The 12,381-nt window shown below is 38.6% G+C and overlaps 1 protein-coding gene across 1 annotated transcript in view; it reads right to left on the bottom strand.

Moving 5' to 3' along the window:
* ANO6 (anoctamin 6) overlaps positions 1-12,381 on the bottom strand; it is a 69,943-nt gene that overhangs the window by 23,905 nt on the left and 33,657 nt on the right. The window contains exons 3-8 of the mRNA XM_042815866.1: positions 10,379-10,504; positions 3,520-3,585; positions 3,123-3,401; positions 2,660-2,773; positions 1,069-1,184; positions 263-397 (exon numbers count right to left, since the gene is read on the bottom strand). Of these exons, the coding sequence (XP_042671800.1) occupies positions 263-397; positions 1,069-1,184; positions 2,660-2,773; positions 3,123-3,401; positions 3,520-3,585; positions 10,379-10,504 (836 nt within the window). The remainder of the gene's footprint in view (positions 1-262; positions 398-1,068; positions 1,185-2,659; positions 2,774-3,122; positions 3,402-3,519; positions 3,586-10,378; positions 10,505-12,381) is intronic.

The raw sequence follows: 12,381 nt of genomic DNA, 5'->3' as shown, positions 1-12,381 counted from the left end.
TTTTTCTTTTTATTTCTACGCAATGTGTGGTGACTTAGTGCAATGTATGAAGAAAATACGGCGGTAACAGACTCACATGTCTAGTGCTCTAATGGCACAGGAACATCTATTACTTATCTATCTTATATTTTCTACCGTTTCTTTCAAATTCATAACTTGTGCTCCTTCATTTTGCCTCCTACAATGCTATGTCTTGCAAACTGTGTTCAGTAGAGGACTGATAAAAAATGCAGGTAATATTAAAATAGGCCCGATTAGATACCTCCATGTGCAGTTATCCTTCATGAAGAATCCATACAGAAAGCAGCCAACTCCTACAACTGCAGCCACGATCAGCATATTAGTATAAAAGCCCAGCCATGCAAAATAGATTCCAATTTTCTCTCCGTAGTATTTCCTGCAGAGAGAAATGTATTTTTTTATTTAATTAAATGCAAGTAAATTCAAATTTCTGTTTCAAATATGACAGCTTTCATTGTCAGATTCCTCTAGTTTAAACTCTGGGGTTGCAGAAGTATTACGGTTAGGTATTTCTATGTATTTCTGTCACCTCTTTTATGCTTGCATATGAGAACTGGAAGGGAAAGAAAATGAAAAAAGACAGATTATACCTAACAAAGAAAAATTTTAAGTGGATGTTTGTCATGAATTGATTCATCAGTGTGCCCCCATGCATAAGCTGATAGAGGTATATGTACCTGCCTGCGTCTTGACATCTCAAAACCCAGACATGTTTTATAAATTCCTATTTACATAAATTCCTAGTTACTTCAGCATTAGTCCAGCCATAGTCGCACTACAGAATCACTGAATAAATGCCCTGAGTTGGAAAGGACCAATAGGGATCCTTGAGTTCAACTCCCAGCTTCCAACAGGACCCAAAATCCAAACCCCATGTCTGAGACCGCTGTCCAAGTGTTTCTTGAAGTCTGGCAGCTTAGGGCGATGACCGCCATTCCAGGGAGCCTGTTCCAGTGCCTGATCACCCTTCTGATGAAGAATCTTCTCCTACACCCAGCCTGATCCTCCCCTGACACAGCTCCATGCTGCTCATTCACATCCACCAACCTGATGAAATCCAGGGGTTGCAGTTTCAAAATGTTTTTAGGGTGAGCCCATTCTCTGTAGAGAAGATAACGTTCACTTGGGCAGTCAGGATCAGTTGACAGGTGCCCAAAACTAGACTGCAAAAAAGAAAGTGTGGGAAGAAGATAATTAGTGTAACCATTAACGCATGGGTCAACTCTCATATCCACAGACCTTGCGGCATGATCCCAGACACTGGAATAGCCTTTTTGCACTGCAATCCAGGGAAACACCTGGGAAGTAGCTCTGAGATTGCATCAGGATTCATGCTGGAAGGTTGTCAGAAAGACTCTGAATACTAAAGCAAGCACTTTACACATGTGAACTGAAAGCAACAGACCCTCCCCATGAACTTAAATTCTCAGCCTGTGTCAGTGTATTGGCACTTCGTAAAACAAATCAAAAAAGGATCTATTATAATTTTAGAACAGGACTGCTTTAATATGGATTTTAAGTAGCTTTCATATGGTAACATGCTTTATTCTAAAGCAATATTGTTCTGGAATGAAGATCAGAAAGTTCAAGGGATGAATCCAGGAAGTTTAGTCTCTGTTTTGTATTTATATTTAAAAGACAGTTGACTTGGAGGTAATCCTTATGTTTTTTACCAAGTTATTTGAAAACCTATTTCAGTAAAACCTGTTTTATTTGATGGAATTTTCCATTCTATATCTATAATACAACAAGAAAAATCACTTTTGTAGAAATCAATAGGCGACTTCTGATTTTCAGAGTAGCTCTGACATGTAATTTTGATTGTATAAAAAGACAGTCATTAATTATTAGGCATACTGAGCCCAAATTCCCCATGCCATGACAGAATTAGACTGCAAGGCAGGTTTTAAATCTTTAAAAGACAACCTTAAAAATAGATACTCATGAATGATATTAATTCTATCCTGTAAAGCTTTGAGTTACTTCCAAGAAACGTGATTTGTCTTGATTATGACTTAAAAATTTTCTTTAAATCCTCAGAGACCTCATAAATATTTTCAGCAGAGTACAAACATCTCACGTAGTTACCATTCCTGACCTCCCATTTTCTCATTTTCTTCTCAGCAGAATACACCTCAGGCACAGAAGAGTGGTTCTGATGGGGGAGGAGGTGTGTGGGTGTAGGTACAATCATATATTTGTCTTTGCTCACAGATAAGATTTGTGTTCTACATCTTGATTAAAATGTTGACATTTGGTATGGATTTTTATACTGGAAAATGAAGTAGTACAAAAATGTGAAAACTTATTTAGAAATGATGATAGAGAGCGTTAGGTGGGAACCATCACTCTCGTGTTCCCAGGTTCCTCTGTTAGCCAGGCACTTTACTGACCTGTATCTCCCAGAGAATACAAGATTAACATACCCTACATAAAATATATCATGTTTCAGTCATGGAGCTACATTTTTAACAAACAGCCTTTTGGAGATAATCCTCTTAAGCTGGACTCTGTCATATTCTACCATGTGGATAAAAACACCAGTGAGTAAGGCTTGTATCTTCTACTATCAAAAGCACACTCTTGATCTGCAGACTTTTATTTCTAAATACACTGTTACTGCAAGTTCTGGACTTACGTCATGAAGGGGAAATGCTGCTTTGTAGATTCCAGTGTCCAGTAACTTATTAATGCCAAACTTCTTTACATTCTGTTTGGTCGCGTATTTCACACGGGATAGGATAAAATGAACCTGAAATTTACAAAATATTTTGTGTCTCTTGCAACCTGAAAGTAATCGTAAGTGGCTGTACGTGTTTCAACATACAGATTATGAAAGGGTAAGCAATGCAGACATTTAATCACACAGGGCATAGGAACCATTCAACCCCTCTCTTAAATTCTAGTGGAACAGAAATGAAACAGATTTCTACATGTTGTCCTTTGAGATTCCCCAGTTTCTTTCATAAATGACACAGAACTGTTGCATCCCAAATATTTTCCAGTTTTTCAGGATGCTTTCTTGAGGGTGATTACACTGTTTTGATTAAAATGTTTTTTGCCTTTTAAGACTAAAGGCTATAAATACTCCACGGACTTACGATTCGGCTTCTTGTTGCTGGATTGAAAAATGTGTCTTTGTCTTGAATATAAAAGTTGGATAAATGTTCCCTTTTAAAAGGAGCAGTGAAAAACTCTTGCTCAGGTTTGATAATATTTTCATCCACGCTGAAGAGTCTAGTAAACCAGTTGAAAGCTGACTCCCGAGTTTTCAGGTCGTTGGGCTGCAGAGGCAATTTGATGTGCATGACCTCAGCATATGTGCATAGCACTTCCCAAGGTGCATGCACTTTCACAAAAATAGTTTTTTCATCCAAAACCTGGAAGCCAAGAAGAGGAGAAAAATGTAAAGGTCAGTTCATATATTCAGTTCCTTATCCACATAGGGGCAGCTTGTGTTCTCAGGCACAGAATGCACACAAAGGAAAGTGCACTCACCGATCGTGTTGCTTCAAGTTGCAAGCCGTTGTTTATCAGGTTTGATTCATATACTTGTCTCTTCCTCTGTTAAAAGGCATTGAAGTTGTAAAGCATCTGTTCCAAAAGTGTATGCACAAGATAACAGAATTGCATCCCAAAATGAAGACTTGTTGGGTCACTATCTCCACAACCCACTTGGCATCTACTGTGGTCGTAGGTACAGAGGTACAGTTTTCCCTATTAATCTAGATCAGGGTTTTTTTGTCTGATGAGCAATACTGCACTCCAATGCAATTGTGGAGAATTCACTCTCTTAGTCTATAGAACATTACAGAGGTAAAAACTTGCCCCAAATTTTGACTGTTAACAGCAATTACCACTGAAACTTGTGACCTCCTCTGCCTTTAGGCATTAAGTGACCTACTGAGGGCAGTCTCCCTTCTCCCATTAATCTGCCTTCTAAACAATATTTTTTCTCTCAAGGATTTTCCATGAAAATCAATAACCACTTTCCTTCTCATTATATCTCTTCTTACTCTTCTTCCACAGTAATCATATGTGCTCACAGAGTGGTTCAAACTGTAGGATCCCTCTACTTTGTAGTCCATAGATAAGCAGCTCTAAAGGAAGAAACTGATAGCTGTAACATTTGCGGAATCAGTGGTGCTTTCTTATGAGCATTCGATGTCCCCAGAAGGATATGACAAGTTTCCCTCAGTAAGGTTGAAATACGTACATCCTTTTAATTTCAGCTCACAGAAGCTGCACTTGGCTGGCAGTTACAAACAATCTGAAATATATCTGGCTGATATTTCAAATCTGAAATGAATTTGATTATTCACAAATGCAACTCCCCTCCCTCAAAAAAAAACAACAATACAGCTTCTCTACCCCCAGGATAAAAAGTATAGAACTAAATAAGATTTAGAAGAAAATCTGAAAATTCATGTATAGCATTCCACTTTGAAGACTACCTACACCAACCAGACAGTTCCTTAGCGAGCTACTTGTTTACAAAGTTGAGCGTGGCCAGCTCTCCTTGGCCTACACACTGCATATCAAAGCACCAGTGTGGGTAACAGGGTGGGTAAGCTGCAGACAGCTGTGAGAGGCGCAAGGCCTCTGTGAGGGCTTCAGCAGAAGGTGATACATTTACAAATTGGGACTCATTGCTTTATTCCTGAATTGGGTAATGCTAGGTATGCAGTGCAGTCCTCAAAGTAGCTTCTATATATTACATTTTGCTCCATAAATATCTTCATGCCATTGGACAATTTTTTTTTAGTTGCTTATATGCTCCCTCCTTAAGGGATTCTATGCTCCCAGTACAGCAGCTTTGATTTTCTTTAAGACACAATGGTCCAAAGGCTTCTATAGCCTGGTTCTCTACAACCACAATAGTGGCCTTAAGATCTGTGCTTAAATTCAGTCTTGTTGCAAAGGGCCACAGTCAATAAGTAAGCAATTAGACAGTCTTTGAAACTTTGATAGGTATGTGGAAACTGGTCTTCAAGACCAGGATGAAGACCCATCTAATCCAGGGCACAAATCTGAGACGCTTCAGCAAAAGGGCAAAAGTCTTCAGGAGTTCCACAGGAATGGGTCAGTTGTATCTCCATACACATTTCATTCTATTGTTTAATGTTTAAAGACTGTTGAAAATCGTTGAAGGAGAAAAAACATTCTTTCCAAAATTCTAGCAATTCTTGAAATTAATAATTTATATCTTGTTAGTTCTCAACTGCAGCATCTACCTGTAACAATGGTCATAATGGCTAATACTACTAATACTATATTTTATAAAAAATTTTCTTCGTGTTTTAGATTTTTCTGCATTTTTGTTCTTTCCTGTATGGATTAGGAACAGCAAGATCCAAATCTTTCAATCTGCACTTTTCACAGAAGTATTTCTTCATGTCCAGTTAAATTCACTTCTTTATTAATGACGTTATAATGATCTTCATGCTTTTTTCCTATGTATGTAAGATTGTATATATACAATGCATATTTATAGTTTATTACACATATGTAAATATACAAAATAGTGTCAATGTAACTGTACCTTACCGTGTATGCTTCCCATGAAATCTAAGTCTTTTTCTTGAATTGAGTGCTCAATTAAATGTGAATGAGGCTTTTCCTCACAGCAATCTTTCTTTGCATTTGTCAACATTTCACGGGTAATAGTGTTCTCCATTCTTCCTCAAAGCTAAAGGTTCATGTCATCTTGGCTTCTGAGCTAACTACATAATTATTTCCTCTCAGTCCTTTTGCCTGATCACTGAAATATGTACCACACAGGAGTTATTTGTCATTCTATTATTAACTCTTCCACCATGCTGAAAATTATTCATTTAATTCTACCTCTTTGTATCCTCCTTATTCACATTGTTCTTTTTAAGGTGAATAATACTGAATCGTGAAAACATTTCAACCTCAGTTCTGCTTTGTTTTTGCTAATGAAGAAGGCATAGGGCCAGATACCTGTTTCACATCTTCTTAAACAAAGACAGATGCTGAGTGATTTACATTTGTATAAATCTAATGCTTTTTTTTTTTTTTCAATTATTATTTATCTTACCATTCAGATTGCTTTAATAATTGATTATGGTGAGGAGTTCCCCAAATTAATTTTGCCCTCAAAAATCTTAGAGAAATGTTGACAATATTAAGATTTCTAATAATGCATTAATGCAAGCAGCGGGAAGTAAAGCCCCTGGGAACTTCTGCTAATTAGGGGCTTTGCTATTTTATATAAATGATTGAATTATGTGTGTGATTATCTATGGAGAAACTAGACTTTTACCCAAAGGACTCTGCAGTGGTTTTGCACTGACTGGGGAATGCAGTGTAAAGATATAATGTCTTATTTGGCTGGATTGTGGAGACTACTCCAACCTCATTTTGCTATTTGGTATTTTGCTCAGCTACTTGCAAGATTAAGTTGTAACAACAACATAACTATGGTAATGCTGCCAATGTAAAACTGACATGGATTTTCATGAATGAATGGCAAGACAACAGTCTGAGACAATACGGGATATATAATCAGACGTAATTTTAAGAAAGGGAAAGCATAGTGTAAATGCTTATCAGCAATTACAGGCACGTATAAGGGTTAGCTCTTGGGAGCTGCTTTCTCACCATGGTGCTTTCAGTGTCTGACCACTGTCTTGCCAAGCTGAGGAGACTAACAAGAGAGAGTCTGGAAATTGGTAATGGACCACTAACAGGGTTTTCTGTTTTGTGAATTGTAGGGAGCACTTCCTTCCACTGCAGTGATAGAACAATGCCACCTCATGTTTTTCTTGATTTTTTTTTTGAGCAAAGTTTCCCATAACAATATCAGTGTTCAAAGGTCTTTTTCACCTTTGCTATCAAACTTCCTGGGTAGGCTGGCTGGGCACACCACAGGTGTATACAGCACAAAACAGCACCCAGCTACTGCTCTTTGTGTAACCCCAAACACTGCTCTGTCTCCACGGGTGTGACACTCTCCAGACAACAGGGAGAAGTGCAATTGGTTTGCTGAAAGTTATTCATGCTTTTTGTTTCTGGCTATCTAATCCAAACAAATCTAGATGTGGGAACTGCTCGTTGTTTGCCTAAGAAGACAAACTTATCCAGCCTTGCCCACATTGTCTACATTCCTACTTAAGTCACTGACAGCTTTTCAGTTTATTTCTGCTAGGGGAAAGCAGATGGACTAGAATGACATTCCACACCAATTTATTTTGAGTTTGTCTGTCTGGCATTGACCTTTTAACTTTCACAATTAGTTACTTTGGGATCCTGACAGATAAAAGTGATATTTAGGAGCATTCTGGAAGAGATGTTGATATTTAATTTCTCTTCTGATGGCAACCTATCTTGACAAATACAGTACATAAAATTGTGAGGTTTAAAAAACATGCTTTGGGCTGGAATCTCAGTTGCTTGCTAGGCAGAGTTTCTGGAATCTATTCCTGATAGTTTGCTTTTGTTGTACTTGCAGAAGTAATTGTAAAATAATTTAAAAGGATTTGGAGTTCAAACTGAGTTGCACATATGAACCATATCTGCTAACCTTTGAATCTGTAAATTATGTTAGAAGCTTCCATGAGGACATGATTTCAGTAGTTCAGTTTTGCCTCCTTTAGGACAGATTCCAGAAGCACATGAGCAGGAGGGAAGCACAATAACACCCCAAAAAACAAGCAAGCAAATGATATTGTTAGCGGACACAAGCTATCAAATTGCTTTTATGCCTACATGGATGAAACCTGTATATATCTTGAGCAATATCATCTCCACAACTTCCTCAGAACTGCCATAGGACAGAATGTTTATTCTCTCATGGGGATACAGCTTCCTCCACTTGCACATCAACAGGGTTCAAGTGAAAGTAAGCACCTCAGTATTTTCAAGGTAGTTGCATGCTTGGAGCTGACCTGTACCTGTTCATGCTGAGAATTTAGGAAATCTCTACCTATTTAAGTTTTCTTCAACAATGGATAATTGAAATGCTTTTCTAAACTAATTACACCTATGTGTGAAGTGCTGGAGGGTGAGAGGGAGTCAGTATTTCCGATCTGTATTACAAGCATTTAGTCATGACTAGGTGATTCATTTCACTCTTTATAGGGTTAACGAACAAAATCCTTTCTTTACTTCCTCTTTCCTTTATGTGTCCTCACGTACCTGAGTTTGTGTAACATTTTATCTGTTCCATTATAGCTTTGGATTCCTTCATTAGTTCTCCAGCTTGGTGTCATCATACTTGTATCTATTTTTCTAGGAAATTCTCTATGATTGCCACGTCTTCATCCCAATTTTCTATACTTTCTATTGCTTTCAACACAATATGTGTTTCCAGTATCAAAATTCCTGCCCATGCCTTCCTCAGTAGCCCTCTGGCTTCAGGTTCTCACTGTTTATGTCTATCCCAGCTGCAACAATTGCTATCAACTCTGCGTTCATCTTCTGACAATCTTCACCATCCCTTGCAATCTCACAGACTCACAATGGCAGACTTGTTAGGTAACTGAAAATAGTCTTTGGTTTCACCAAAACGTAAATAAAAACGCAATCAAATGAAGAGCTGTGGTACTGAAAGACATGGTGAAAATAGAGAGCTGCCTTGGTTATGTGCTGGCTGTACCTTAGGATCAGAGGATCACACAGAAATTCAGGCTGGAAGTGACCTCAGGAAGTCACCAGCCCAACCTCCTGCTCTAAGCAGGGCCGATTCTAAGCTCAGACCACATTGCTTAGGAGCGTGTGGTCAGGTCTTGAAAAGCTCAAAGGAAGGGGACTGCACAGCCTGTTCCACCATCTTCATAGCTCATCTTTAACCACTGTGTACCTCTCTTGCTTCAGTCTATGCTGATGTCTTTTGTCCTTCTCCTATCTCTCCTGTCACCACTGTACAGAATTGACTGTTTTCCTGGATAGCTCTGCAGATACCAGTGTGCTGCTGTTAGATCCTCCTGAAATCCTCTCTTCTCCAAGCTGAATAAGCACAGCTCCTTCAGCCTCTTCTCACAAGACAAGTGCTCCAGCTCCTAACCACTGTGGCAGCCCACCACAGAACATGCCCTAGACCTTTGAAAGCAACCTCTTTCTGCATGAACCTAGTGCATTTGCTCATAATCTTCAGGTCTAATTTTTCACAGCTTACATCTGTCTACTGTTCTAACATTCATGCAGCACTAAAAATATTTTTCCACTGTTCACTATTTGGAAAATACACTCATGTTTTTGCATACATCTGGGTAATTACAAACAAATTTAAAATGCTAATTGATAAAAATAGTTGTTTCCAAGGGGGCAGACTTTGTTGCTAATTCTGTTGCTCTTTCAATTCATTTTTACCGCTTATCTTGTGAACATGTGTAATTCAACATCCACCCACTGCAGGACTCTCTTGAGCTCTACTAACAACATTTCTTACAGCTGCTCTGACAGTGCCAGCGACAACACCGTGTAAGGAATATCAACAAGTTTAGCTATGGCCTTTTTACTCCTACTCTTCTGTTCTCTAATCGTTGTTTGTATATGAGCTGCTTTCACTGGTGTTTCTGTCCCTGCCTGCCTCTACCAGAAGGAACATGGAGAACTGCTAAATCAAAGACAGTGGTGGGTGGGAGAGTGCAAATTCCAAGGGAACTACCATTCAGTGGGTGCATATTTCTCAGGCAGTTTGCAGTTTAAAAAGCTCTTGTTGCATCTGAAGCCATTTTTATGGCCTCAGATGCGATAATGAATAAAGTTCTCTGACAGACTTGTGAAAATAATTAAAAAATAACATTAAAAAATATTTATGGTCGCTGTTAACATTTGCTAGGAAGCATCAAGCAATTATCTGCTTGAGTAAGATTTTTTGAAGGGTCTTTAAAGAGGGTCAAACTGCTGAAGCATCATGGGAAAGAGTGGTACTTGGAGAAACTCAGATGGCAAAGTGACAGGTATTCCCTATAAACAACTCAGGTACTTCACTGGACAAAATGTCAACAGCTATGTATTTAACTGTCATTTGGAGCACTCAGTCAGCTGGTTCTTCCTTGCTTAACCTGATTTTAATACCATAGTCCACTGGAGGCCTAATTCAAGCGCCATAGATATAGAAAAAGAAAACTGCCCTAGTCTGAAGATCTTGGTGTCTATCTCTAATCCAGTATTTTTCTGCTCAAACCTCCTGAAGGGTTCCCTCCAAGGAGCATGCTCTGAGGTCCCCCAGCACATGCTGATGGACACAGTGCTTGGTTTATAAGCTTGTCTCACAGGAGTACTCCCACAACAGGGCAATGCAATTGGTGTTCCGGTTACGGGCACTGTCCTTTATGTTCACTGCTCTAGCACCCAAAAGATGTTCAGATTTATAAAAAAAATAACTTACCTTTTGTTTTTTATGATTACTCCTCTTATGAGTCATTTTTGTTTCATCTTCATATACCAAAACAAAGTCAATTCTTCGCTGCCCATCGCTGAAGAACAAGGAATCAGGCTTATTATCAAAATCAGCCTGTAAGGCAGATAGGTTAGGGTAATTTGAAGAATTTTACTAATCCCTTCCTTACTTACTTCCTGCTACACAGTATTTCAGTGAAAAGAGAAATTCATTATTCATTATTGTGTATTAGACAAATATAGTAAGAAGACCAAAGTGAATCACAACGAGCACTGAGTAAATTGGATAAAAAAAAGAATCATCCTGATGACTTTGACGGATCTCTTCATGATATAAAGACAGCACAACTTTAACCTAATTTTCTTCTTTAAAATGGTATACTAGCTTTTGGCAATGGGAGGAGCAGTGGGATGTAGCACTACATCTGAATAACGCATCTGTCAAGTAGTTTGCATGCTGTCATGATACAATATTCTGTCTATAAGATATGTTGTCTCCTGATGGGAGTCTCAGAATTAGCGTGTTCCCATCTGTCCCTGTACCTGCTGGAAGTTTACACATCTCTGCAATTAAAAAAACAACAACAAAAAACCAGTCACTTAATGCATGCTAACATTCAAAACAATAATTGCCCAGAGAATAAAGAACATGGTCAGGCTGCAGATGTGCTCTCAAAATGGACATATCCTATGTGAATTTATTTTTCCCTTTTTATTAACAAAATCTCAGCAAGCAGAACACACTGTTGAATACCACACATCCATCATGTTAAAATATATGCACAAATCAAAAGGATTAATATATCCATAAGCCATTATCTAGTCCCCAGAGAAAAGTAGAAAAGATTGTCATATCCACTAATAACATCTTCATGTGTTATTTTGTGTGTGTAACAATACAGACACATTGATGACGGTGTAACCTGAATGTTCAAGAATGTTTTTGTAGTAATGGTCTTCTAGTCTGAGTACTCTGTGGGCACTATCACACATTACAACCCCTCCTCTCAGTTAATATATAATTGTAATGTTATCAGTATTGTCATGTTATGCAGTGAGTAGTAAACTCCAAGATACTTGGCCAGATCCATACATAATATTAATATGGGTAGAGCCACTAATGTTAGTGGATATCAATGTCTGAAAGAGGTCTCAGCATTGCATAAGAGATGGCAAAAGCTCAAAAGCCAGCAAGACTTCCATGCAGAACTGCTGAGAAGCCCTTCCAGAGGGCTGGACATGCAGGGTGGCCTTGGGTAGGTTCAGACCAGCAAAGTGCCCCAAAATAATTTCAAGAACATACCGTGCCTTTGGGTTCACTGAAAAGATTCTCAGATTTAATCTCTCTGAAATCTCCCTGTCAATGAAGACCAAACTGCATGAGGGGGGCCAGGCATATCAGCCACCCAGAATACAGTTTTGGGAACTCTGGGATGCTTGGTAAATAGATAAAAACCAGTGAAATGTGGTTGTGATCTCAGAGACTCCCCACCTGCAGCTGGAATTGTTTTCTTTTTGATGCTGGTAAAATCAGCAAGAATGGCAATAGTCTGTCAGGAGCACCCCAGTTCCAAGGGGCAGATGGCATTTTAGCAACAACACAGCAGTTTTAACAAATAACATTTTCCTACGAGTTTTATTCTAGACCTCTCTCTGCAGACTATTTTGTTACTGTTTATCGGCTTAGTCAAAACAGTTGACCAAAATGCATCTCTCCATAATTTAGACAAAAACTATGTATTTTAAATGAACTGAGCAGAGTTTAGATTCAGTACTTTTTGTTGTATATACAAAGACGTTCTGTTAACTTATTTGCTTCATCAGTTTGAGCAGGTTTTGGTTAGAACAGTTCACTTTGAATCCTACATCTGCTAAGAGGTTTGTGACTACGTACAGATATGTCATTATTGGTTTCACAGCCTAGCCTGGCACTCAGGAAACATCCATACACAGCCACCAAATCAACAGACAGATGCACACTGTAATGGTTTA

Source organism: Centrocercus urophasianus, unplaced genomic scaffold (genome assembly GCF_019232065.1).
Source record: "Centrocercus urophasianus isolate 14NV4802_14NV808 unplaced genomic scaffold, USGS_Curo_1.0 seq_15, whole genome shotgun sequence".
NCBI lineage: Eukaryota > Metazoa > Chordata > Aves > Galliformes > Phasianidae > Centrocercus > Centrocercus urophasianus.
The sequence above is the reverse complement of the archived record's forward strand: the minus strand, read 5'-3'. Positions and strand labels throughout refer to the sequence as shown.